Source organism: Citrus clementina, unplaced genomic scaffold (assembly GCF_000493195.1).
Source record: "Citrus clementina cultivar Clemenules unplaced genomic scaffold, Citrus_clementina_v1.0 scaffold_3, whole genome shotgun sequence".
Classification (NCBI taxonomy): Eukaryota; Viridiplantae; Streptophyta; class Magnoliopsida; order Sapindales; family Rutaceae; genus Citrus; species Citrus x clementina.
This window is the reverse complement of record NW_006262339.1, coordinates 2286542-2309078: the sequence shown is the minus strand read 5'-3', so window position 1 is coordinate 2309078 and position 22537 is coordinate 2286542. Positions and strand designations below refer to the sequence as shown.

The window sequence follows — 22537 nt, the reverse complement described above, 5'->3', positions numbered from 1 at the left end:
TCACTAAAAATGGGATTAAGCTATCGATTTCAAACCTATAAAACTCAATTTCCTGGGTCATTTAAAAGCCGTTAATCACTATATTAATAAATACGCAATGGGTCCAAATATCCAATGCTTGCGTTCGATTTTCTAACCAGCAGGGGGTACAAGCACATTATATCTATAACATATAACATAACACATACATATAATTTGAATATAATACTTAATTAGCATCATATCATTATTAAATTAAGGATTTGTTTATGTTAGAGTTTACTTACGGTGGAATACGAACTCAGCCACGCACGTAAAATAATAAATAATAAATAATAAATTATTTATTATTTATTACTTTACGAATGTGATCGACATTCTTACTCTACCATAAATAAACTCCCACGTAATCGTATTCTTAAATTAAAAATCCACTCCACACATGTAGCTGTGGGAGATTATCCCAATCCACTAAAGAGGGTATAAACAGGGTAAATTGGCAAATAGAAGAAAGTAAATGATGTTGGAAAATGACAACGAGGCAGGGGGTGAGCAAAACAAAAGAAACAAGTCCAATCAGTCGCTGTCTCTAGCGGTGGTGGGGAGCTCGAAATTTAAGAGCAAGTCAGGACTGAGCATGACTCATCCGCTTCCGCCTTCCGCCACTAACTTGACCAGGTCAAGTCTCCACCACTCACACGCCCTCGGTTTCCTACACGTCTTTACTTCATTGGCCCACGTCAATGTGTCGTGGGTCCTACATCCGTCTTTATGTATAAATATATATATTATTCAATTTTTGCACTAGCTGTCTTTGGATGCTCTGTACATTAGATTTGGATCTGTGCTTTCTCTCCAAACACCAATCGTCATCTGATTATTATTATATCAACAAAATTCATTTCAATTTATCATGTCATTCGTGCAATTTGGTTTTCAGATTAAACTTCTGGTAGTCACACCCAAAATCTTGAGAAAATTATGAACATAGCCTAAATTAGGGTCGGTGATTTATAAAAATTGTCCTTTTTTATCTTTAGTAGCCAAAAATACATTTTTGACTACAAGTATCCCTAAAAGAATCTGCCATCCTAGATAAAAAATTAGTAAGCTAATGACAAATAATCGATACATCAAAAGCCTATCTTATGAACTACTAGTAGACGATCTATTTTTCGATTTACCGATTGAATGTCTAGTACAACATATTATTTACTTATTTTTTTATATGTTTTTGTTATCGAAGTATAAAAAATAACGAGCTACTTTATAAATTGACCCTCATTTTGGCTATTTCCATAAATTAATGCCCTCCAAAAGATTATACAAATCCTTTAGTTCAGTTTAATTTCAGTGATATGTTTATGTAAATTGAACTCCAATCTAGGATGATTTATTTATTGTATGAATTGATCTGCAAATAGGAAAATATAAAGGTTAGATGTTGTAGGATAATAGAAATGAAAGAAAGTTGAGAGTATTTCCAAAATGTTATATTAATTTTACTATTTAAATATCTATTTACTTACTTATGTAGCAAAAAAATAGTGAAAAAATATGGTATTCTCCAAAAGCTCTTCAAATAAAAGTTAATATTATTTTAATTAAATAATTTTTTTCAAAAAAATGGTAATTAAAACATTTATCTCTCTCTCTAATAATAAATTAATTAAAGAGTGAGAAAATAACTCTACAAAATTGAAGATATATAATTATTTCTTATTTGAAGAATCTTAATTGAAATATTTTTTAAAATTTTAAATATTGATGTGACTCTTTAAATAAATAATAAAATCATATTTGAAGAATTTTTTTATGATACTTTTAAGGTTTTTGGCCCCGTTAATTTATTAATCTTCATGAAAATTGATATTTTTACAATTAATGTCAACATTTGAAAAAGATTTGGCACCATGATTACTTATAAATCCCATAATTAAATAAGATTCAGCGCTCAAGTCTATTAACACCTGTTTAATATGATTAGGACAAGAAATATTATCAATGGTTACTCAAGTTCTTGATTGTTTTCTTTTAATTCTGATTGGCCAATCCCTTTGACAATTAAAAAGCTTATAGTCAAAGTGCAGCATTACTCCATCGCATACCATCCCGTCACTGATTCGCACGCACAGAACACAGCAGCAAATAAAGGTTTTTTTTTTTCGTCTTTATTTAATATATTCATCTTTCAGCTGCCACCACCCACCAACAACAAAGATAGAAGGTGGGTTTAATTGTTGCATTCGTTTGGGGTAGCATAAAGTATATGAGCGATGATAGTTAGTTGAAAGCTTCAAGTGCAGAAACTCTTTTCAAGCATTTGTAAAGATTGAACTGTTTGTGCAGAATAAAGTAGCTTGTAAAAATCGATTGAAACAAAATTTAATGGACCACACTAGCTAGAAAGATGCATGTGTTGAGCTGATCAGTATTGTCATTGTCGTTATCGCCATATTTAGCACCTTAATTCTTTATCATCGGTTGAGCGCCAAAAGGCTCTCATAAGCACCACCCAATCGGTGTTTATGCACAGTTTTTAAACGACCATACAGCTTACACCGACCTACTCATGTCCGTTAACTTCATCTTTTAATAACGAATAACACCAATCTTATCCATCAGCTCCGCCTCATTTTTACCTTACTGCGGATGGGTATTATTATTAAAGTGAATGTTGATGTCAAAATCTAGTTGAGCTAACGATGGCAACCAAGTTACTTCATCGACACTTGAATTTATTTTGATGGGAAACTGCCACTTGCTACTCTGTTAGAATTAGAATCGCGATGATGCTTCTTTTTATCTGCAACAATAGAAAACTGTTAGGGGGTGCCGTATTTTGAAGAATAGTAATGTCACACCACTCGTGATCTAAAGTATTTTTTACTGGGTTTTCTTTTTATCAGATCTCCTATCAGCCCAAAAAAAAGGTCCATTTTTTCAGGATCTTTCCGAGTTCTTATAGACAACCGTGAATATTGCTTGTTCTTCAATGGACGGCCGTTACCAAATTGAATGCACCACTTAAATTAAGAGTTAATGTATTTGTTTCTGTATAGTTATTGAGTTGCAGTTATAACGTCCGATCATGCTTAAATGTTGTGGCGAGACGTGCTTAGACGTTACAAACGAACTCCTAAGTGGAGTTCAACAATCCGAGTACTAAACCAAGGCCTCAGGATCGAACGACCCAATTCTGGTCTCCTCACAGAGTAGTGGTCGCGCTTGCACATGTGACTAGCTAAATTTCTCCTCAATGTTTAATATTACCTTCACAACATCGATATCTAATGACTATATTTCTATACCCCAAACAGTGAACATTGGATTAAGTTTTGGAGTTTTATGTGTAAGGAAGTTTTATATCTATTTTATAGATGTAGGCTAATTATTAAACATCTAAATTAATTAAACTAAATTAATTTTGAGAAAATACTACTCACAATTACTATCTTGAGTCACTGATTACAATCATTATTCATAACATTGATCATATTATTGTTCATCCTGACCAAAATTTTTTAATTTGCTACAAATAATAAATTGCAAAAAGTAAAGCATGCAGAGGATTTTTTTTATGGTTCAGATAACAATCGTAAGTCTATGAGGTCATGACCAGAGAATAAGCGATTGTCATGCACAGAGAATAAGCATTCTCTAAGTATCCAAAGATTACAACTTATTGGAACTTTAAACAATTTCAAACTCTCTCTTACTTTTACTACTATTTGGTTGAATCTACTTAGTTGAATTAACTTAGTGAACACCACTTTCTTATCTCCAACCTCAATGTGAAATCCTTTAGTTGATCTTGAAGAGTTAATTAACTAAGGATGCGTTTGGGTGATTTAGGGTGACAAAGCTATGATGAAAAGCTAAACATGAAATATCAACGAAAAGCTACACTAAAAGCTACAAATGAACTGTCGTTATTCTGCTTCCTCTGAAATAAAGAAGGCTGCACATACTGCTCTTGACCGCTTTCTCTCGTAAATAATAATAAGCCACTATCTCGTAAGATGTCGATTCTGCAACATCTTGTAAACGCCACACAGAATGCCTTATAAATAATAAGCCCAATAACCGACTTGCCATAAGGCACCCACACTTCTCAAATTTAGGCATCCAATTAACCGTCCTCCACTCATAAGGCATGAATAATGCACGTAAATCATCCGTGCATGTTTAAAGCAATTTCCGATATATGCGTGCATCCTTCCAAATTTCAAATCTGCCTTGCTTCCAGTGTCTTCAAATGGTTTCCTATTCTAAGGTAGCGTTTGTTTTTTTATCTGAAATTTAAATAAGTCTGAATTTTTTTAAAGTCTGAATGAGTCTAAATATGAAAATCTGAATGACATATTTATTTTTCTTTTTTAAATATCTGAATATAAGTGACATCTTGTTTGTTTTTATAATATAAAACATCTTAAACTTTGTTATTTGATATTTATGTCCTTTTAAATTAAAACAAAAAAAGAGAATTAGATTTTATAGTTTAGGAAATAAGTTATTTTACAGAGATATTTTTGGAATATAATATTTACTTGTCGTTCAGACCTTTTTCCATCAGATATAAGTCACAAAAGTTTATTTTTCTATTCAGATGTAAATGTCTGAAAATCAGACATAAGTTCCAAAAAACAAATAGGCATATTTTAGAAAATATATGAAATTAATAAAATTTCAGACTTCAGATATTTAACAAACAACCTCTAAACTGTCTTGCTCTTCACATATTGATTTGTTTCCAATATAATTCCTATGAATGCCACTTTTAATCCCACATTAAAAAATAATTTACAAAATAGATACCTAAACTCTTTAGGAAAGAATCCCACTAAAATATATAAATACAATAAGGATAATTATATTGTTTCCCAAATAAGTTTGACTAACCATAAGATTCCAACATTATTTGGGATTGCTTGATCAAAAGTGATTTTAAAAACTTAAAAGTTAGTTTTAATGTTCGATACATTAGAAAATTAGATTTTCAAAAGTAAGAAATGAGTAGTTTTTCAAAATCTGATTTTGAAAATCAATTTTATATTTAGTACAATTCTATATATATCCTCGTATACATTAAAAGAGTCTAAAATTATCCTCATTAATTGAGAACTAAAATAATTAACTTTAAAGATATTATTATTATTATTGCTAATAAAAATAAATATTTTATATTATTAATTTTATATTATTATTATTATTATTCCAACTATGCTGAGATAAAAAAATTAATAATAAAAAAAATTATTTCTATTAGCAATTATTATATGTACATAATAAAAAAAATTCATATATACATGTTTCTAATTGTGTAAATAAATTTTATTTATCATCATGCCAAATTCAATTATTTACATTCTTACAACAGTTTAACAACAAGATTTTATTGAACACATACTATTATTTTTAAAACTAACGGTACTTTTAAAACTAAATTTTATCAAACGTTTAATTGATTATCTTTACAACTGATTGTTTCTAAAGCATAGCATTATCAAATTGACTCAAACACCCAAGTCTTCGCATTATGTAAAAGAAGAAAACTTATATATATTAACAACATAGAGACTATCATCGGTACTTTGTAACTTATGGTATGTTTATTTTCTGAATTGGGGAATCGAAATCCAGAGTTGAAATCATTGACAACGTTTATTTCGCAAAATAGAGTTGAGAATCAAAACCGAAATCGTGAGGCCCACCCTTATTTGGAAATGAGAATGAGAGATTGATTTCTAAGGGGAGGTGGGAATGAGTCTCTCATTTCCATGAATGACTATTTTGCTCCCCCCCCCCCCCCCCCCCCCAACAAAATCAAAAAACCTATTTTGTCCTTAATTCAAAAAATTTATTATGATTAATTAATATATTATTATAATAATTGTTAATATAATTATTATAATCAATTTATTAATAATATTATTAATTAATATATTGATATAATAATAATAATAACAATAATAATAATTTTTGAATAAATAATCACTATAATTAATATAAAAAATAATAATTATGACAGTAGTTCATTAAGTACTTTTTAATAATTTATTACAATGTAACTTATTACGATTCTGATTTCAAGATAAAGTAAACACATTAATGATAATTCAATTCATTTTGCTTCTGATTTTTTCAGTTCAAGTAAACAACTTAGAGCATCACTAAAAGACTCCTTAAATACGATTTTATTATTTATTTGAAGAGCCACATCAATATTTAAAGCTCTAAAAAACACTCCAATTAAAATTCTTTAAATAAAAAATGATTCTCTCTCTTCCAATTTAGAGAGTTGCTTTCTCCCTCTTCAGTTTATATTTTATTACTTTTTACTGAAGAAAAAGACAGAAGTGTTTTAATTTATATTAACTTTTCCTTTAAAAAAATAATTATTTGATTAAAATAATATTAACTTATTTTTATTTAAAAAATCTTTTAGAGAATATCATATTTTTTCACCCTTCTATTTGCCACATAAGTAAGCAAATAAATATTTAAAGAATAAAATTTATAGAGACTTTTGAAAATGCTCTTAGTTTTTATTCCTATTCTCTATTCTAATTTCAACCTATTTCAATCCCTATCCATTTTAATTCTAACTCATTCCAATTTTCGTTTAGTAAATGCAGTAACCCACGATAATTTCTTTTTAATTGGTGGCCGTAAGATTTGTTTACTTATACTATGGTTCCTACTCTGCCCAACCTAGGCCGTACAAGTGGCCCATGGTCTAAGTCTAAAAAATCCAAACTTAAGTTTCAAATGGGTGCGAATGGTCCAGGGTCTATATATATTGGGCTTCTTTCTTGTCACTTATGTCTTTGAGACTGTCGTGTTCCACAAGTCAGTCCCTGATAAGGTATAAAAACAACACGAATATACATTGGCCTTTATATTTTTAAAGAAAATGAGAAAAAATCCAATTGACAAAAAACCGCAACTGACCCCCGCAAGAATATTGAGAAGAGGAGCAGAATCCTTATGACCTCACTTTATATGTTGAATCAAGCCTTAACCTCACAGATGAGTTTAGTCTAGAGGACGAACAAGTGTCTTACACATTTCAGGTTTTACTTTTCCAAATTTAACTGGAAAACATAACAATCTTTGTAATGGTGAACTAAACTCAATCATTTTGGTTTTGTGTAACTCACGAGAAGATTATAATATTGGGGGATTGCCACTTTTCCCCCTACAGTAATTAACATATACTATTTATCCCATTACTGTTTTTATAATGGCAAAAAATCTCCTTGATAAACATAAGTTTACAATATTACCCTTATTTTTAATTACTCTTTTATTTACATTTATTTTAAATTAAATAAATTACATGAATAGAACTAAATAAAAAATTAAGTATTAAAAATAAGAAATATATGTTTTGATATGAGTAAAAAAATTAATAATAAATTTTTTTCTTGTAATTATTTATTTTGTGAACATTTTCTTATAATAAACATTTTGTAATATTTTAAAATTAAATGTAAAAAGTATAGGTAAACTATTTTATTATTTATCTTATAATAAATTTTTATTTGTCATTCAAATTTTCTTATAATAAGTTTTTTATCATTTTATAATAACTTTCTTATATATTTATTATAAGAAAATTTTCACAAAATAAATAAGTACAAGAAAAAAATTTTATTATTAATTTTTTTCTCATATCAAAACATATATTTCTTATTTTTAATGCTTCATTTTTTATTTAGTTTCTATTCATGTGATTATTTAATTTATAATAAATGAAAATAAAAGAGTAGTTGAAAATAAGGGTAATATTGTAAACTTATGCCGTCAAGGGGGAATAAAAACAACAGGGAGAAAAATGGTATATGTTGATTATTGTAGGGGAAAAATTGGCAATCTCCCTATAATATTCTTAGAGTATTTATTCTTATCCATTTAATACTTATGTATATAATTATGATTGGTTGAAACATATATGTGGTAATGAGTGAATGAAAAATTTGTAGTGCTCTAAGAGTGCTCAAGACTTTTTTGTAATTCAATTGTCAAAATATTTAACAAACACTTTGTAGTTTGCTTGTGATAGTAAAACTAATTAATTTTATGATTTTTAATAAAAAGTACTTCTAAAAATGCTAACAATTCATTTTTCAATTAATGGTTAGTGATGTTTACCACTAAGGGTGGGCAAATGACCCAATGAGAACCAATCCAACCACCCAATGCGATCCAAAAAAATTAGGTTTGGATCGGTTTCGGATGAAGAGCCTAACCCCAATCAGGTTGGCCAAATTGGATCATGATCCTGATACCCGATCTGACTCGAAAATGTGAAGAAATCCAAGCACACACAAACACAAATTAATGATTTCAAATTGGATTACATGTTCAGGTTAAATTCGGGTTACATTTTTCCTAACTCTATTAACTCGAAACTCAATTGAGTTGATCTGAAATCGATTCGAACCCGAATTTGCCCACCCCTATTTACCAACACCAATTAGCTTTTTCCTAATAATTAGAATTTTTATTTCATATCCATTTTTGACAAAATACCAAATGGTGCCTTGAGATAAATCATCTTCTTTTTTTTTTTGGTTTGGAAAGGTCCTAAAGGTAAATCTTTTGGGCAGCCTTCTCCAGGTATTTTTCTTTCATTATCTATTATAATTGTAATGAAGTTGTAACATAGTATTAAAAATTATTACCACTTCCCCCAAAAAAGAGGAAGCCCGTGGTACACATGTTGGAGTGCAATGAGCTGTCCCCAGCATTTTAATGGGCTAAGACAAAAGACTTTGATGGTTCAAAAGCCTAAGGTAAGACTTAAATGGCCCAACCGCCCAAGTGCTGGAAAGTTGCGCATCACTTTCATACTTGCCTCGTCAAAAATGGTAATCCACTAAATATAAGTGAGGTAAATTTCCTAAAATATGCCTGCATTACCACTACTATTACTATACCCAGAAAATTTCCCAACTGTTTTAATCGTGAAACCAGGACGATATAAAAGTTCAAAAACTTCAATTGAAATACTTCTGCATCAGGTAAAGCACATTCTCATTCTCATTCTCAAAATGTAGCAGGAGGGACAAATTTTTCCTAGCCTTTGATGTTGGCCACCCTTACTCCACCACACACACACACAACCACATATAAACCATGTTTTTTTTTAATTTATTTGACCTTTTGTTTTCCTTGTGAGGAGACTTGAACAGTCTAGAGATGAATTATTAGTTTCTTGTTTTAGTAATCTCTCACTTCACATACCAATGGACCTACAGGCAAGCACATTAACTTGCCGATCTCAAGTTTTGATGGGCATCATTCAGTTTTCCAGGAGCTGACTTTATGGGCCACAAAGATCATGCAGCTGCATGCTTCTTAAATCTTAATTATAAGATGTGTAGAAATAATTAATCATTAACTTGGTAACTCTCAGCAACCCAGCAATCTCAATCAATAAGTGTGACGGCGAACGGATAGAAATCTATCACCAAATGCTCCCAATTAGTCCATGTGGGATGCTAAAAGGCGTTTCATAAGCTAGAGTTATTGCTACCACTTACTTCACAGCAAATAAACATTAGTCAAACTGGAACGAATATCAGTTATGCAATCATAGAAGCTGCATGTCTAAGTAACTTTTACATATTCATTGAATTTTCTTCCGGAAAAAATTCTAATATTCTTCTATATGAAAAGTCACTAATTAATTTCTCGGAGATCCTACAATCTGCAAGAAGGAAGAAGGAAGAAGGAAGAATCAGAATATAACCTGCTTTGAAAACAAAATCACTTTCAACTCAACTTTCAAATCATACGGTGGGGGTAATAAGCTCTCCGGAATATGATCCGCTGGCAACAGAAAAGCCAAGGGATTAATTATTCCATTATTTATTCCAATAGTATCACCGTATGAGCAAAGAAGCACAAAATTAAACTGGTCCATGCACTTGCACCATTTATCCAATCATCATGCTGTTGGTTTAGAACTTTAGCGTTTACTTATTTGAATGTAGAAGGTTTCCGTGCCACAGTGCCATAACATTGGTGATTGGCCTGCAGCTATTTTTTCCTTTAGTAATCTTTTTTGGTTTATGCTTTGCAGTAATAAAATGTTAATCCTTTCTTCTCATGAGAGTTCTCTTGAACCGAAATGTTAATCATTTCTGCATGCACAAGCGTAAAACTAATACAGGCCCGGGGTAACAATAAATGGAAGTAAATGCTTGTTTAGTAGGACCCCTTAATTAGGATATTAGCCACTCAATTTGGAGATCTCATGGACCAACAACCTATCCGGAATGTCATATTCACATATTTGATTGAAAAGGGAATTAAGGAATTTCAGGTGGCCCACAAAGGCAACCGACTCTACCGGACAATGGCGGAAGACAATAGTTCGTCTACCGCATGGGTACTTAACCATAAAGAAACAATACAGTCCAATATCATTGTGCAGCAAGAACATGAAAGAAAGATGATCAGATGAATAGAATAGAGCCAAATGATAAAATTACTGATGCGCTTGATTTCATTAAAGAAATGGATAAATAGAATTACAGGTTCATGTTAGGATTGTATATATATTAAAAATAAAAATAATAAACATACATCATTCTATATATGTTAGGAAAGGCCATATTAGGATAATACAAAGATGGTGTAAGTAGACAAATTATTGATCTCTGGGGATTAGATAGCCTTTAACACTCAGTGGTGTTCCCACTACCAGGGTGACAGATTGTACATTCGCGTATGGATATGGGGCATATCTAAAAAGCTAAAAGATTTAGTTTCTATCTTCAAGCACAAGAATATACCATTATGATATGATTTAATCTAGTCCACTAACTTGGCTTTGTTTAATTTATATCTCATTTTGTGCTATCCATCTACATTGACAAGTACATATTGCACAGTTTATCCTGGAATTCGTCCAACACCAAGTTCCAATATCTTGGAGGATAATCACATTCTTACACCTGTATACTTAGCTTTAGAGAAAATTATATTATTTCATTAGAGTTATTTTCATGATTAGCATTACCATTTCAAGTCACATGTAGCTCATTAATCATAGTAGTATATTGCTTCCTTGTTTAACTTTAATTCTCTCTTTCCGTTTCAGGTCTCATTCTGACCAAGTATTCCCTTTCTCTCTCATGTGTACAAAATGTCAAGCTTTGCAAATTAAAAGGAAAATGAATAGTCATTTTCAATAAGTCTAGACCTTTCTCTACAGCCTATTGGACCCCCAATTTCTCAATCTATTGTCTATGTATATAAGACTCCACATACTACTAGCAAACTAGGTTGTTCGGGAAATTCTTCATAAGGTCCTCTATAACTCGAAGTTCAACAAAAAGTTCTAAAATTAGATATTACAATGGTGGGATTCTGTCTTTTATCTCTTGTTTCTCTTCCCTTAATCGTATCTTGGCATGGTTTATCACCTCTTTGGGTCATTTTGTAGGACGGGATATGCCAGCTAAACACATGGGAAGGTTATGTAGACTGGAGGAATAAACCTGCCCTGAGAGGCCGTCATGGTGGCATGCTTGCTGCTTGTTTTGTCTTGGGTCGGTATATTTTTCCTATTTACTAAAGCACCTTTTCCACCGTTTTGTCACGGGCTTACCATAATGTAAAAACTTTAGCTGCTGCGTCCGTCAAACAATCATACTTTATTGTAAAAGAATTTATATATTAAGAGAAATAATATATTTGCATGTTGATATGAATAAGCACTAGAATCATGAGGCTTACTGATTAGAATTGCTATATTGTCGAAAAGCTGTGGAGGTACTGGAGAATCTAGCATACCTGGCCAATGCAAGCAACCTTGTGCTGTATCTTTCAAAGTTCATGCATTTTTCACCATCCAGCTCTGCAAACATTGTTACCAATTTCATGGGCACAGCCTTCCTCCTTGCTCTATTTGGTGGCTTTTTAGCAGATGCTTTCTTCACCACCTACCGCATCTACGTCATAAGTGCGGCAATAGAATTCATGGTAAGTTTTTTGTTAGGATCAAACTTTTTAACTTCTTGTATTTTTGCTAATTTCTTACTAATAAGTTAGGGTTGTCTATTTTCATCCGACTATCATGCCTCATACAGATACTGCTAGCATATGTTATGACCAATTGTTATCTAGAGTCTTCTCAACATTAATGTCAGGACTGGGAATCTGATAATTAATTCATAGTAGCCGCCACCGACCATCAGTGCAAGTTGCATGAATGCACCAATTGTTGATTCTGTCGAGTCTCTTTTAAGAGAAAGACAAAGACCAGTGGGCAGGACTCATCACTATTGCATCTCTTGGGTTCTCTATCCTAGAAAACGAACCATACAATGACTAGGATCCATCAGGGCATGTGCTAATCATGTGGCTTCCATGTGTTAATTAGCAATATATATCATACAAATCCAGCCCCACAAATAGTTCTAGATATAAATTAAAATCAATGTCTCAAGAACATGGCTTTGTCTCCGATAGGAACGTAGAAAAGCCAGCTAATATCGAAAATTTTTATTTTTTATCTATTAATATATTAAAATATATATTTTTTATTTTTTACTGACATTTTATTTTAACAAAATCAGAATACTCTTATTATAATTTTCTACTCATTTTAATAAAATAAGAACCAAATAAAATTAAAAAAATTAATAGAATAAAAGAAAAAACACGCTATATTAGAGTATATATATATATTTTTAATCTTCTTATTTGATCCTTACTTTATTAAAATAAATGATAACTTATTATTAATTTAACATCGAATCTACTTTCTAAAAAGAGCGTACGTACTTATACACACACATATTTTACAAGCATTGTCCAATCATACTCAGGGCTCGGTCCCGCAGATTCTGCAGTCCGCAGCCATTACCCTTTTCCGAAGTTAAGTAGGTGCAAGAAAACAAATTTCCTAAATGTGAAGTAAAGTGCTCTCCAAATGTCAGTAGTCTTAGGTGATACCGTGTGACTAGAAAGTTCTATGTGAGAAGTATCGCTCGAGCTATAAGACGAAAAATTCATGTGGAATTCAAACTTTCTGCCGCTGTTTTCAGAGTTTGTGACCAATTGATGGTGAATGATCTGCCACACTCCGATCAAATGTGAATCTATTCCGGAGACTTACAGAATAAGATACTAGATTATTTTGTTCTTTTTGTTCCATAATTCAAATATAATTTTACATGTCTTAACTGATTTTAAACAACAGGGTCTGCTATTACTAACAGTCCAAGCTCATACACGCTCATTGAAACCACCAACCTGTGTTCTAGAGGATGGTATCGCTTCATGCCGGGAAGTTGAAGGCGGGAAAGCAGTGATGTTGTTTGCAGGTCTGTATCTTGTGGCTCTGGGGGTTGGAGGAATAAAAGGTTCACTTGCTCCACATGGAGCCGAGCAATATGATGAGACAACCCAACTGGGAAGGAAGCAGAGATCAGCATTTTTCAACTACTACGTATTCTGTCTATCTAGTGGAGCTCTTATTGCCGTCACTTTCGTGGTCTGGATTGAAGACAACAAAGGCTGGCAATGGGGTTTTGGGATTTCCACTGCAACAATTCTGCTCTCCATCCCAATATTTCTCCTTGGCTCTCCCTTTTACAGGAACAAAATTCCCACTGGATGTCCGATTACCACCATCGTCAAGGTAAAATTCAGAAAACCTATCAATCAAGCACTGTAATTTGCAAAGTTGGTGTCATGGAAATTGAACAACGGCTAAATAACCCTCTCTCATTCCGGTCCTACAGGTTCTAACCGCAGCGATTTTTAATACCTGCAAATCTAAGAATTCTAGCAATGCTGTAACGGAAGTGCACTCAAGTCCAACCTGTTCAAATGAAAGCAGGGATGAGGGAAATAGTAATGTTAAAGAAAAGGTGCCAAGTCAGAAACCAACAGAAGATATCAAATTTCTCAATAGAGCATTGAGAAACAACCCTGCCTACCCAATTGTACAATGTACAGTAAAGGAAGTAGAAGAGGTCAAAATAGTTTTTAAGATTTTCCCGATCTTCATGTCTACCATAATGTTAAACTGCTGTCTTGCTCAGCTATCTACCTTTTCGGTCCAGCAAGCGGCAACCATGAATACCAAGCTTGGCTCATTAAAAGTCCCGCCAGCTTCTCTCCCAGTGTTCCCTGTCATCTTCATCTTGATTCTTGCACCGGTTTATAATCATGTTATCATTCCCTTTGCAAGAAAAGTAACCAAAACTGAAATGGGGATTACTCATCTACAACGAATTGGGACAGGACTAATACTCTCTATTGTGGCCATGGCTGTGGCAGCTCTGGTAGAAATCAAGCGAAAGAGAGTGGCAGTCAATTCAGGTCTAGTTAATTCTTCTGAACCTCTACCCATCACCTTCCTTTGGGTGGCCTTGCAGTACTTGTTCCTAGGATCTGCTGATCTATTCACCTTAGCTGGCATGATGGAATTCTTCTTCACAGACGCCCCATTGAGTATGAGGTCTTTGGCCACGTCTCTTTCATGGGCCTCACTGGCCATGGGATACTACTTCAGCACAGTGCTTGTATCAATTGTCAATAATATCACCAGTACTTATCGGCACACACCATGGCTTTTTGGCAGCAACTTGAATCACTATCACCTTGAGAGGTTCTACTGGTTGATGTGCATACTCGGTGGCCTTAACTTCTTGCATTTTCTCTTCTGGGCCGCCCGCTACAAGTACAGTTCAACAGGACCTTGAAATGAAAGTAATTTAGCAGTCACGTTACAGATAGCGTTACAATGTAGCTTATTGTTCAGATGAACCAAGTTCGTCAGCTTTTATAATGTGAATCCGTCTTTTTTCCTCGCCAGTTTGAGGGTAAAAGAAATGGGTCCGAGACTCTTTTGATTATCTTATCTTATTAAGGCTCTATGTTATGTTGTCTCAATTATTCCCATTATGTTATTTCAACTTCAAGTTTTCATCACATAGTAGTAGTAAAATGAATCCCTTCAGTTATTAATTATCTGAAATCATTCCCGATTCTAAAACCTAGCACCTGAAAATTATATTCTAGAAATTATACAACCGTCATCTGATAATATGACCTAACACACATAGCAGAACATAGTTTAATAAGACCGGATAAACAAATGATCAAGAAATTTGAAATGATTTCACAGAATCCACATAATTTTCTAGTTCCTGAAACAAAGTTGATTTGTGAGAGCAAAATATAGTCTTGTCGAAATGGAGGCAGACATATATGATCATTACATTTCTAGTTCTCTCATAAACCCAGTCAGGATGAAGATTTATAATGCTATTATCAATCTTAAGAGACTCATAGCAGTCAAGCATAGATGATGAAATTAAACATTTATCATTTATCATTTACTAGCATAGCTAACCGAGCAGAAGTTCCACTTCGACAGCCCAAAAAACAAATTGCTCTGTTTGACTAACAGAAAAGCGAGGAGAGAAAATAACAGTTAATAATCTATAAGGTCGGTTATTTTCTAAAACGAAGAAGATGGTAACCTGATGGGTCGGAAAAAAAATTAATTAATTGAAAAGAAAGAAGGATCGCTGTTCATTATATCAAATACATAAGTTACCTATCTTCAAAATGGTATAAAAGTTTTTAATATTTTTCATCATTTATCATATAATTAAATGGAATAATCACACACTTCACCTTATCAAATTCACAATTTTTGTAAGATTGTAAGTCACAATATTAAATTATCCTTCAAAACATTCCATTTTATTCCTGCCATCACCTAAGAAATGAAAAAAAAAATTCAATCGGCTTCTTGCAAGCCACCCAAGACAACGGAGCCAACAAACAAACCAGCAGCACCAACTCCAAGAGCAGCAGCAAGCACAGCCTGGACCACTACCAAGGTTACAGAATCGTCCGGAATCACCACAACAGCGGCCACAGCGGCCAGAAATATGGGGAGCGAGGCGGAGGCAAGAGTGGAGGGAGAAGCGCTGGCCAACTTTTCCAACAAACTCAACAAACCCAACTCCTCTGCTTTAGAAAAAAGACCCAACTTCTCAATGGATGAAAGAGTGACTCCTAGCTCCTCTGCTTTCGATAAGAGCCCCGCCTTTTCAACGTTGCTTAATACTTTGCGTTGTTCCAGTTTCTTGAACATGTCCACTTCCACTTCTTCGCTTCCTTCGCAGAATATTCCCGCCCCAAACCATTGCTTCTCCCAGTTAGCATCGTATTTATTTACCTGTCATTTTTCCAAATTTTTTATTTTTATTACTCAATGGAGTTGACAAAACTGTAATTCATAACCCATTTCCATTTATTTATCTTTTACTCAATCACTGAAAGAAAAAGGAAAAAAAAAGTATTGAAAATTTATGAGTGTTTGATACTTTGGTATGATTATCACATACTGATACAGACTCAGCCGGAAAAAAATATTATGAAATTTTTTTTAGAGAGTCTTGAGATTTTCGAGTTACCTTCTTTCTGGAGGCCATGGCAACTATTGTTGAGACATTTTTGGCGGGAAACAGACGGTTAGAGCGAGGCTTTAGCTTTGAGGAGAGGAAGCTGTTGCACTCGATCGTATGAACCTGGGCAACTGGAGTTGGTGCGGAGACCGTCATTGATGTCTGATGATGATGATTCAGAATCAGAAGCAAACTTCGTAAATTTTCTTGGTGATGCCAACTGCCACGTCGGATTCCACTGTAATCTTAAGTCCTATAATATTATAACATCCACCAATCGAATTGTTGATTGCTCTATCTGGGAAATCTGTGACCAAGCTTCTTTAAATGTTTAAAAAGTTCTGATCTTTCTGTTCCACAAGTCCAGTCCATTCGAAGGCCCATCCAGCAGATGACTTGCCATTACGTGGGGTTTTTAACTCTTAGGACCCTAAAACCACCTCCTCAAACTGACACTTCCGTTCCGTAAAATTTAAGCCCAAAAAACCCACATATCGAAAAAATGTTGCAATTTTGATAATATGGGCAGTACAAGGGAGATAAAAATTGATATGTGTAGGCATGTAAGTATTGTAATTCATGAGTTGTTATTATTTATCATTTATTAAATATTAATATTTATTATCGTTGTTGAACTTACTTAAATTGTAATTAAGTTTGGTAACTTTAAATTTAATAACAATTTGTCTAATTACAATTAAAATTAAATTTATTCTTAGGACCTGTTTGGGGCAGCTGCGCTGCCACCGCGCAGCTGCTCCCCATGCCAATTCTAGTATTTATACATCATCATTATGCTTAATGAAGTTTGATTAAGCCTAGTGAATATGAGTAGATCAGCTAGCCTAAAGTCTTAAGTTTCAAGATTTAATAAAAGTGAATCCCACTATGCGGCAGAGCACAATTGAACCAGGCCAACACCAGCTCTAAAGCGGGTGGACCGATCTCACGGCGAATGAATGAAAGAGAGGATGATGACTTTGACCACATTCCATACTCCCAAGAAAGGCAATAACTACTTTTCCTTTCTTGGATGCTTAGTTTATTTCTTGACCCACCACATATTTACTCAGTAGGGTATATCTTTTTAGACATATATTGGATTAGTAGAATTTATTTCTCTGAATTTCCAGGAAACTTATAAAACTATAAAAATAGGCACCTAAAATTTAAGTCGTTTCTTAACCCTCAAAGTCAAGATTCCGACTCTCTCTTTCAAAGAATTAAAAGGTGATGGAGTTTCCTCTGCTTTCTCCTACAATTTCTATTTCAATTGTGGGTTTCTGTCAAGCTTTCCTTTCAATTAAAACATTCTTTATTATAATGACATGAAATAAGTAAATAAACAAATGATAGGCATCTTCAGTTTTCCGGTATTCTATCAACAAAAAACTATTATTAACTCACAGTAATTTCTCGATCTTCGTAACTTTAGCAATGAAAAAAAGTTGATAGAACAGAATTAAGCAAGAATTCCGTTTGTTATTTTTCTTAGCTAAGACGGCTAATAATAGTTTTTCACAATTTATACATTCTCAAGTCTCTTTTAACTTTTTTCAGGCACTTTCTTGTTGCCTTGATTGTATCTTGACACACACGCAACATCCTGCTATTTTCGTTAATTTTGAGGCTTATCATCACTCTTGACACATTAATGCAAACAAGAATCGTCATCAAAATGGTCGTACATTTAATTGAATATACAATTAAGTTCATTCAAATGGGAAAGTTTCTTAGAGTCTTCACTGTCCTTTGTGGCTACAGTTCACATATTTAACTTTGATATCTATTTATGGCCGAAAATTGTGAAATCTTCTAGGAAATAGGACTTCCCTTAATTTGCTGTTAACTTAACTAAAAAACGCATAGAAAGTTTGGAGAAGTTTCCTAGGCCAAGCTTTTGTTTCTATTTAAGTCCCTTGATTTAGTTGTTTGTTTCTATCACTATATATCTTCCTACAGCGGCATTTGCATTCACCATTTTGTTTCTGCATTGATTTGTAAGTTTTCTTTCCCTGATAGCTTTTTACCATGAATTCATTTTGGTTTCTAAGTGATTTAATTTTTTTAATTTTTTTTTTACATTTTTATTTTTATCATATTAGAGTGTAAAGAAGATGGGGAATCTGTTCTGTTGCGTACAAGTTGACCAATCAACAGTGGCTATTAAGGAGAGATTTGGCAAGTTTGAGGATGTCCTTGAACCTGGATGCCATTTCCTCCCATGGATCCTTGGACATCAGCTAGCTGGTCACCTTACACTCAGGCTGCAGCAGTTAGATGTTCGTTGTGAAACCAAGACTAAGGTCTGTTAATAACTACTCGTTATCGGTACAAGTTACTTGGGTGGTCATGTCATCATGTTCTTCAATTTCATTTTATTGTAATTTATGGTGATTTACCAGGACAATGTATTTGTCAATGTTGTTGCATCTGTTCAATACCGTGCCCTGGCACATAAGGCAGATGATGCTTTCTATAAACTCAGCAACACAAGGACTCAAATTCAGGCCTATGTCTTTGATGGTAAAATATATATATTTGTTTAAGACTATAGACTTATGTTTAGTGCATCACTCACATGCTATATATGATCTTCTGTTAAATTGTTCAGTGATTAGGGCAGGTATTCCAAAGTTAAATCTAGATGACGCATTTGAGCAAAAAAATGAAATTGCCAAAGCTGTGGAGGAGGAGCTCGAAAAGGTAATGTACATTGTCGCGCAGAGATGTTTGTTGTATTGTAAGCTAATCCCGTTTATTGTGAAGGTTATAGGAAATTATTCCTGTTATGCTGTGTTATTTTTCCTAACAGGCTATGTCTGCTTATGGCTATGAGATTGTTCAAACACTTATTGTCGATATAGAACCTGATGAGCATGTCAAGCGGGCAATGAATGAAATTAATGCTGGTAATGTATCTAGCATCTCTTCAAATGAGTATCAAACTTCATTTCAAATCTTATCTTGCTTATTATTGTACTCCCTCAGCTGCAAGACTGAGGGTGGCAGCTAACGAGAAGGCAGAGGCAGAGAAAATTTTACAGATCAAACGAGCTGAAGGCGAGGCTGAGTCTAAATATCTGTCAGGGCTTGGTATTGCTCGGCAGCGACAGGCAATTGTGGATGGCTTGAGAGACAGTGTGCTGGGTTTTTCTATCAACGTTCCAGGAACCACGGCAAAGGATGTGATGGACATGGTCCTGGTCACCCAATACTTCGACACCATGAAGGAAATTGGAGCTGCTTCTAAATCATCTGCTGTCTTTATTCCCCATGGACCTGGTGCCGTTAGAGATGTAGCGACACAGATCCGTGATGGACTTCTTCAGGCGTCTCAACACCAGTGAATCGTTAATTGATAAGGCTTATCTAGTTTTGGTATCAAGACAAGTTTTCATTTTGATCTATTCCGAAGTTTCCATGTGCTCTGTTTTATTCTTGGCAAATTGTGGTCCTTAATTTGTTTTATTGCAACAAACTTACCGAGCTTAAGACTTTCCAGTGGTTGTTGAAAGATCTGTCAATTGGCCGACTACTTTCGCTTCTTTGTCCCACAAATTATGCGTGGTTATAGTAATCATAATTCCTCAACAGCTTTTGCAAAAACTATCTCATCAATTCACTTAACATTTTCAACGTTAAAGCACCCATTTATCAAGTAGTGCATATCAATGTTGTGAGATAATTTGTACATATTTTCAGTAATCTTCTGATTAAGAACTGGACCTCAGAGCTATAATTATCTTAGGCATCAAGCTTGTGGCCCTAAAATCAGTCTCTACATGGAAAGCTAACGACATTCTTTGCCAGACAGATTTCTAGACAACAGTAGCTCCTTGCCATCAGTGTTGATACGGGCCTTCACCAGTGTAGAAGGAAACAGCTCATGCTGGATACCAACTATCAAGGTGGTTGGAATGGCGTCGGAAATACTGCCATTTTTAGAAAAACTATGCTTTAACTCCGCTGCAATGGCAGTCCTAGTCAGAGAGATCAGTTCTAAATAGCAGGAAGCTCTTAAAATCTCAAGTTTTTCACTCCTGCATTATTGGAAAGGGTTAGTTGATAATCAATAAATACAATTGGGAACAAACCAGTCAATTCTTGTAATATATTGCTTAAAAGGTCAAGGAAGCATCAAGGAAGGCAGTGTTGATGCTCAAACCGGCATTTTAATTGCTTAATGTACCTGTTAATCCGTCAAAGGCAACATTGGTCCCAATAGAGAGAAGAGTATCTCCTATGACACCCAAAAAGTTAATGATGGGGTCAAGTGCAAATCCTACTCCTATAGCCGGATTGTGGTTTGCCTTTGTTGATGCCGAAATCCGGATAAGTTGGTCAGATCTTAGATCCCTACATCATCATTAAATTTGTTTGGTGGGAAGCTGATGATTAGTTAGCACCATGAGCAGATTTTCTATGAGTAGATGTTCTATGAGCAGAAAACCCATGAGCAGATGCCCCTGCTTTTCAGGGTAAGAAGGTACCCATGAGCAGATAACCCATGAGCAGACGATCCATGAGCAGAGAACTCATTAGCAGGCAATCCATGAGCAGATAACCCGTGAGCAGACGATCCATAAGCTGAGAACTCATGAGCAGGCAATCCATGAGCAAATAACCCATGAGCAAACGATCCGTGAGCAGATAACCCATGAGCAGACAATCCATGAGCAGATAACCTGTGAGCCTGTGAACACAACTAACGGTCAGGAGGTGCCGGAAGTTTTTCCGGCGAGAACCCTCCGACGCTCAAGTCAGGGATTCGGGTCTTACTTGGAAAAACCCATACCACAATTCATGTGGCTTAATTATGATTGCTTTAAACAAAAAGCTTTTAAGTAAATTTAAAGGAAAAGAATTCAAAATAATCAATCTTAAAGAAATCACAGGCGAAAGAGAAATTTCTCTGTGGTAGAGAGAGAAAAATGTCCAATGGGTTCAGTTGCTTAGAGAGAGAGAGAGAGCTAGCAGAATCCCCATTTCCTCTCCCTTCTTAGGGTTTTTATAAGAAACTATAGCGGTTTTTATCCTCTCCCCTAGGATTCTCAAGAAAACAACTAATTTTCAGCCCACTAAGAATATGGTCCCTAATATTTCGAAGAAAATGTTTTGACTGAATCGTGCTTTCTGGTAACTTCTTGGTCGAGGTGACCAATAACATCCTGGTCGAGGTGATGTGTTCGAGGTCACCACATATTATTCTGGTCGAGGTGACCAATAACATCCTGGTCGAGGTGATGTGCTCGTGGTGACCACATATTATTCTGGTCGAGGTGACCAATAGCATCCTGATCGAGATGATCTACTCAACTATTTGCTCGCTTTTACTCTGGAGGAGAGCACGATAATATATGAGCAAACACCTTTATCTTGGTCACCCTATTTCATTCTCTAAACAACCTTCAATCCTATGCCTGCAGTAATCCCAGCGTAGTCGCGCATGTATCGCAGTTCCACCTGATTACAATCACCATTCTTCTAAGAATGAAGCATTGTACATGCATGTAACATTACACTAATAAAAAAATCATTGAAATTTCCGATAGGGTTAAGTAGAGATAATTTTCTTACACTGACAGAATCATGGTCCATGGACCTGAAAGCTGGACTCAATCCAGGCACAACATCATCACCCGTGGAAGTTCAGATCATTATAATCGATTAGAAGTCCACATTATAAATTGATATAGTCGAGCTATGACCATGAGCCAATGCTTCTTAATATGCATAAATTGATATAGTTGTTGCATTACTGAATTTAAGTATTGGTAATGCATTGTGTATTGGATATTAAAACAGGAAAAAGAGACACCGAAAGAGGAACTTTATTGTCATCATAAAAGATTAAATGCAGACTAATTACATCGACAGTAGATATCAAAGCTGCTGCTTAAACATTCGTTACGAAAGTGATTAGGTGGTTGCTGACCATAACCCTGGTAGAGAAGATCTGACGTTGATAAAAGCAAATATTAATTGACTAATAATTAATATGAGTGCAAATTGTTTAAGTTATAACGACAATAAAAGAATAGAAAAGGATATTAACAGCTGGCCATTTTGCCAATATCAATGTATAAACCGGGACTCTTGCTCAT

The 22537-nt window shown here is 34.2% G+C and overlaps 4 protein-coding genes across 6 annotated transcripts; 2 read left to right on the top strand and 2 right to left on the bottom strand.

The window, feature by feature from the left end:
- Window positions 1–11268: 11268 nt before the first annotated feature.
- On the top strand, window positions 11269–14903 carry LOC18047770 (protein NRT1/ PTR FAMILY 4.6). 2 transcript variants are annotated; one of them, XM_024186933.1, is made up of 5 exons: window positions 11269–11356; window positions 11441–11546; window positions 11762–11979; window positions 13202–13642; window positions 13746–14903. In XM_024186933.1, the coding sequence occupies exons 1-5, from the start codon at window positions 11354–11356 to the stop codon at window positions 14709–14711; spliced, it is 1734 nt and encodes a 577-aa protein (XP_024042701.1). In that variant the 5' UTR covers window positions 11269–11353; the 3' UTR covers window positions 14712–14903. The 2 variants fall into 2 exon arrangements, with proteins under 2 accessions (XP_024042701.1, XP_024042702.1); XM_024186934.1 differs by lacking the exons at window positions 11269–11356; window positions 11441–11546; window positions 11762–11979 and adding an exon at window positions 12839–13065.
- Window positions 14904–15693: 790 nt separating this feature from the next.
- LOC18047769 lies at window positions 15694–16717 on the bottom strand. The gene is made up of 2 exons (XM_006439591.2): window positions 16440–16717; window positions 15694–16201 (listed from the first exon to the last, which is right to left on the bottom strand). The coding sequence occupies exons 1-2, from the start codon at window positions 16584–16586 to the stop codon at window positions 15758–15760; spliced, it is 591 nt and encodes a 196-aa protein (XP_006439654.1). The 5' UTR covers window positions 16587–16717; the 3' UTR covers window positions 15694–15757.
- Window positions 16718–17638: 921 nt separating this feature from the next.
- On the top strand, window positions 17639–20020 carry LOC18047768 (hypersensitive-induced response protein 1). 2 transcript variants are annotated; one of them, XM_024189057.1, is made up of 6 exons: window positions 17639–17660; window positions 18536–18736; window positions 18836–18956; window positions 19045–19136; window positions 19246–19342; window positions 19422–20020. In XM_024189057.1, the coding sequence occupies exons 2-6, from the start codon at window positions 18548–18550 to the stop codon at window positions 19778–19780; spliced, it is 858 nt and encodes a 285-aa protein (XP_024044825.1). In that variant the 5' UTR covers window positions 17639–17660; window positions 18536–18547; the 3' UTR covers window positions 19781–20020. The 2 variants fall into 2 exon arrangements, with proteins under 2 accessions (XP_024044825.1, XP_006439653.1); XM_006439590.2 differs by lacking the exon at window positions 17639–17660 and adding an exon at window positions 18343–18430.
- A 203-nt stretch (window positions 20021–20223) lies between these two features.
- Window positions 20224–22537, bottom strand: LOC112100222 (mitochondrial outer membrane protein porin of 36 kDa-like). Its single transcript, XM_024188977.1, has 6 exons — window positions 22489–22537; window positions 22303–22389; window positions 22011–22072; window positions 21840–21896; window positions 20924–21126; window positions 20224–20473 (listed from the first exon to the last, which is right to left on the bottom strand). Exons 1-6 carry the CDS (start codon window positions 22535–22537, stop codon window positions 20224–20226), a joined length of 708 nt encoding a protein of 235 aa, XP_024044745.1.

Excerpts from the sequence above, each read along its gene's own strand:
- LOC112100222 (XM_024188977.1), bottom strand. The coding sequence starts at position 22,537 with ATGAGCAAGAGTCCCGGTTTATACATTGATATTGGCAAAATGGCCAGC. Across the intron at positions 22,390-22,488 it reads TATTGGCAAAATGGCCAGCT|ATCTTCTCTACCAGGGTTAT; the intron begins GTTAATATCCTT and ends TATCAACGTCAG. Across the intron at positions 22,073-22,302 it reads CTTTGATATCTACTGTCGAT|GTGATGATGTTGTGCCTGGA; the intron begins GTAATTAGTCTG and ends GAACTTCCACGG.
- LOC18047769 (XM_006439591.2), bottom strand. The coding sequence starts at position 16,586 with ATGACGGTCTCCGCACCAACTCCAGTTGCCCAGGTTCATACGATCGAG. Across the intron at positions 16,202-16,439 it reads CCATGGCCTCCAGAAAGAAG|GTAAATAAATACGATGCTAA; the intron begins GTAACTCGAAAA and ends GAAAAATGACAG.
- LOC18047768 (XM_024189057.1), top strand. The coding sequence starts at position 18,548 with ATGGGGAATCTGTTCTGTTGCGTACAAGTTGACCAATCAACAGTGGCT. Across the intron at positions 18,957-19,044 it reads TCAGGCCTATGTCTTTGATG|TGATTAGGGCAGGTATTCCA; the intron begins GTAAAATATATA and ends TAAATTGTTCAG. Across the intron at positions 19,137-19,245 it reads TGGAGGAGGAGCTCGAAAAG|GCTATGTCTGCTTATGGCTA; the intron begins GTAATGTACATT and ends TTTTCCTAACAG.
- LOC18047770 (XM_024186933.1), top strand. Across the intron at positions 11,547-11,761 it reads TGCTGCTTGTTTTGTCTTGG|CTGTGGAGGTACTGGAGAAT; the intron begins GTCGGTATATTT and ends ATTGTCGAAAAG. Across the intron at positions 11,980-13,201 it reads GTGCGGCAATAGAATTCATG|GGTCTGCTATTACTAACAGT; the intron begins GTAAGTTTTTTG and ends TTTAAACAACAG.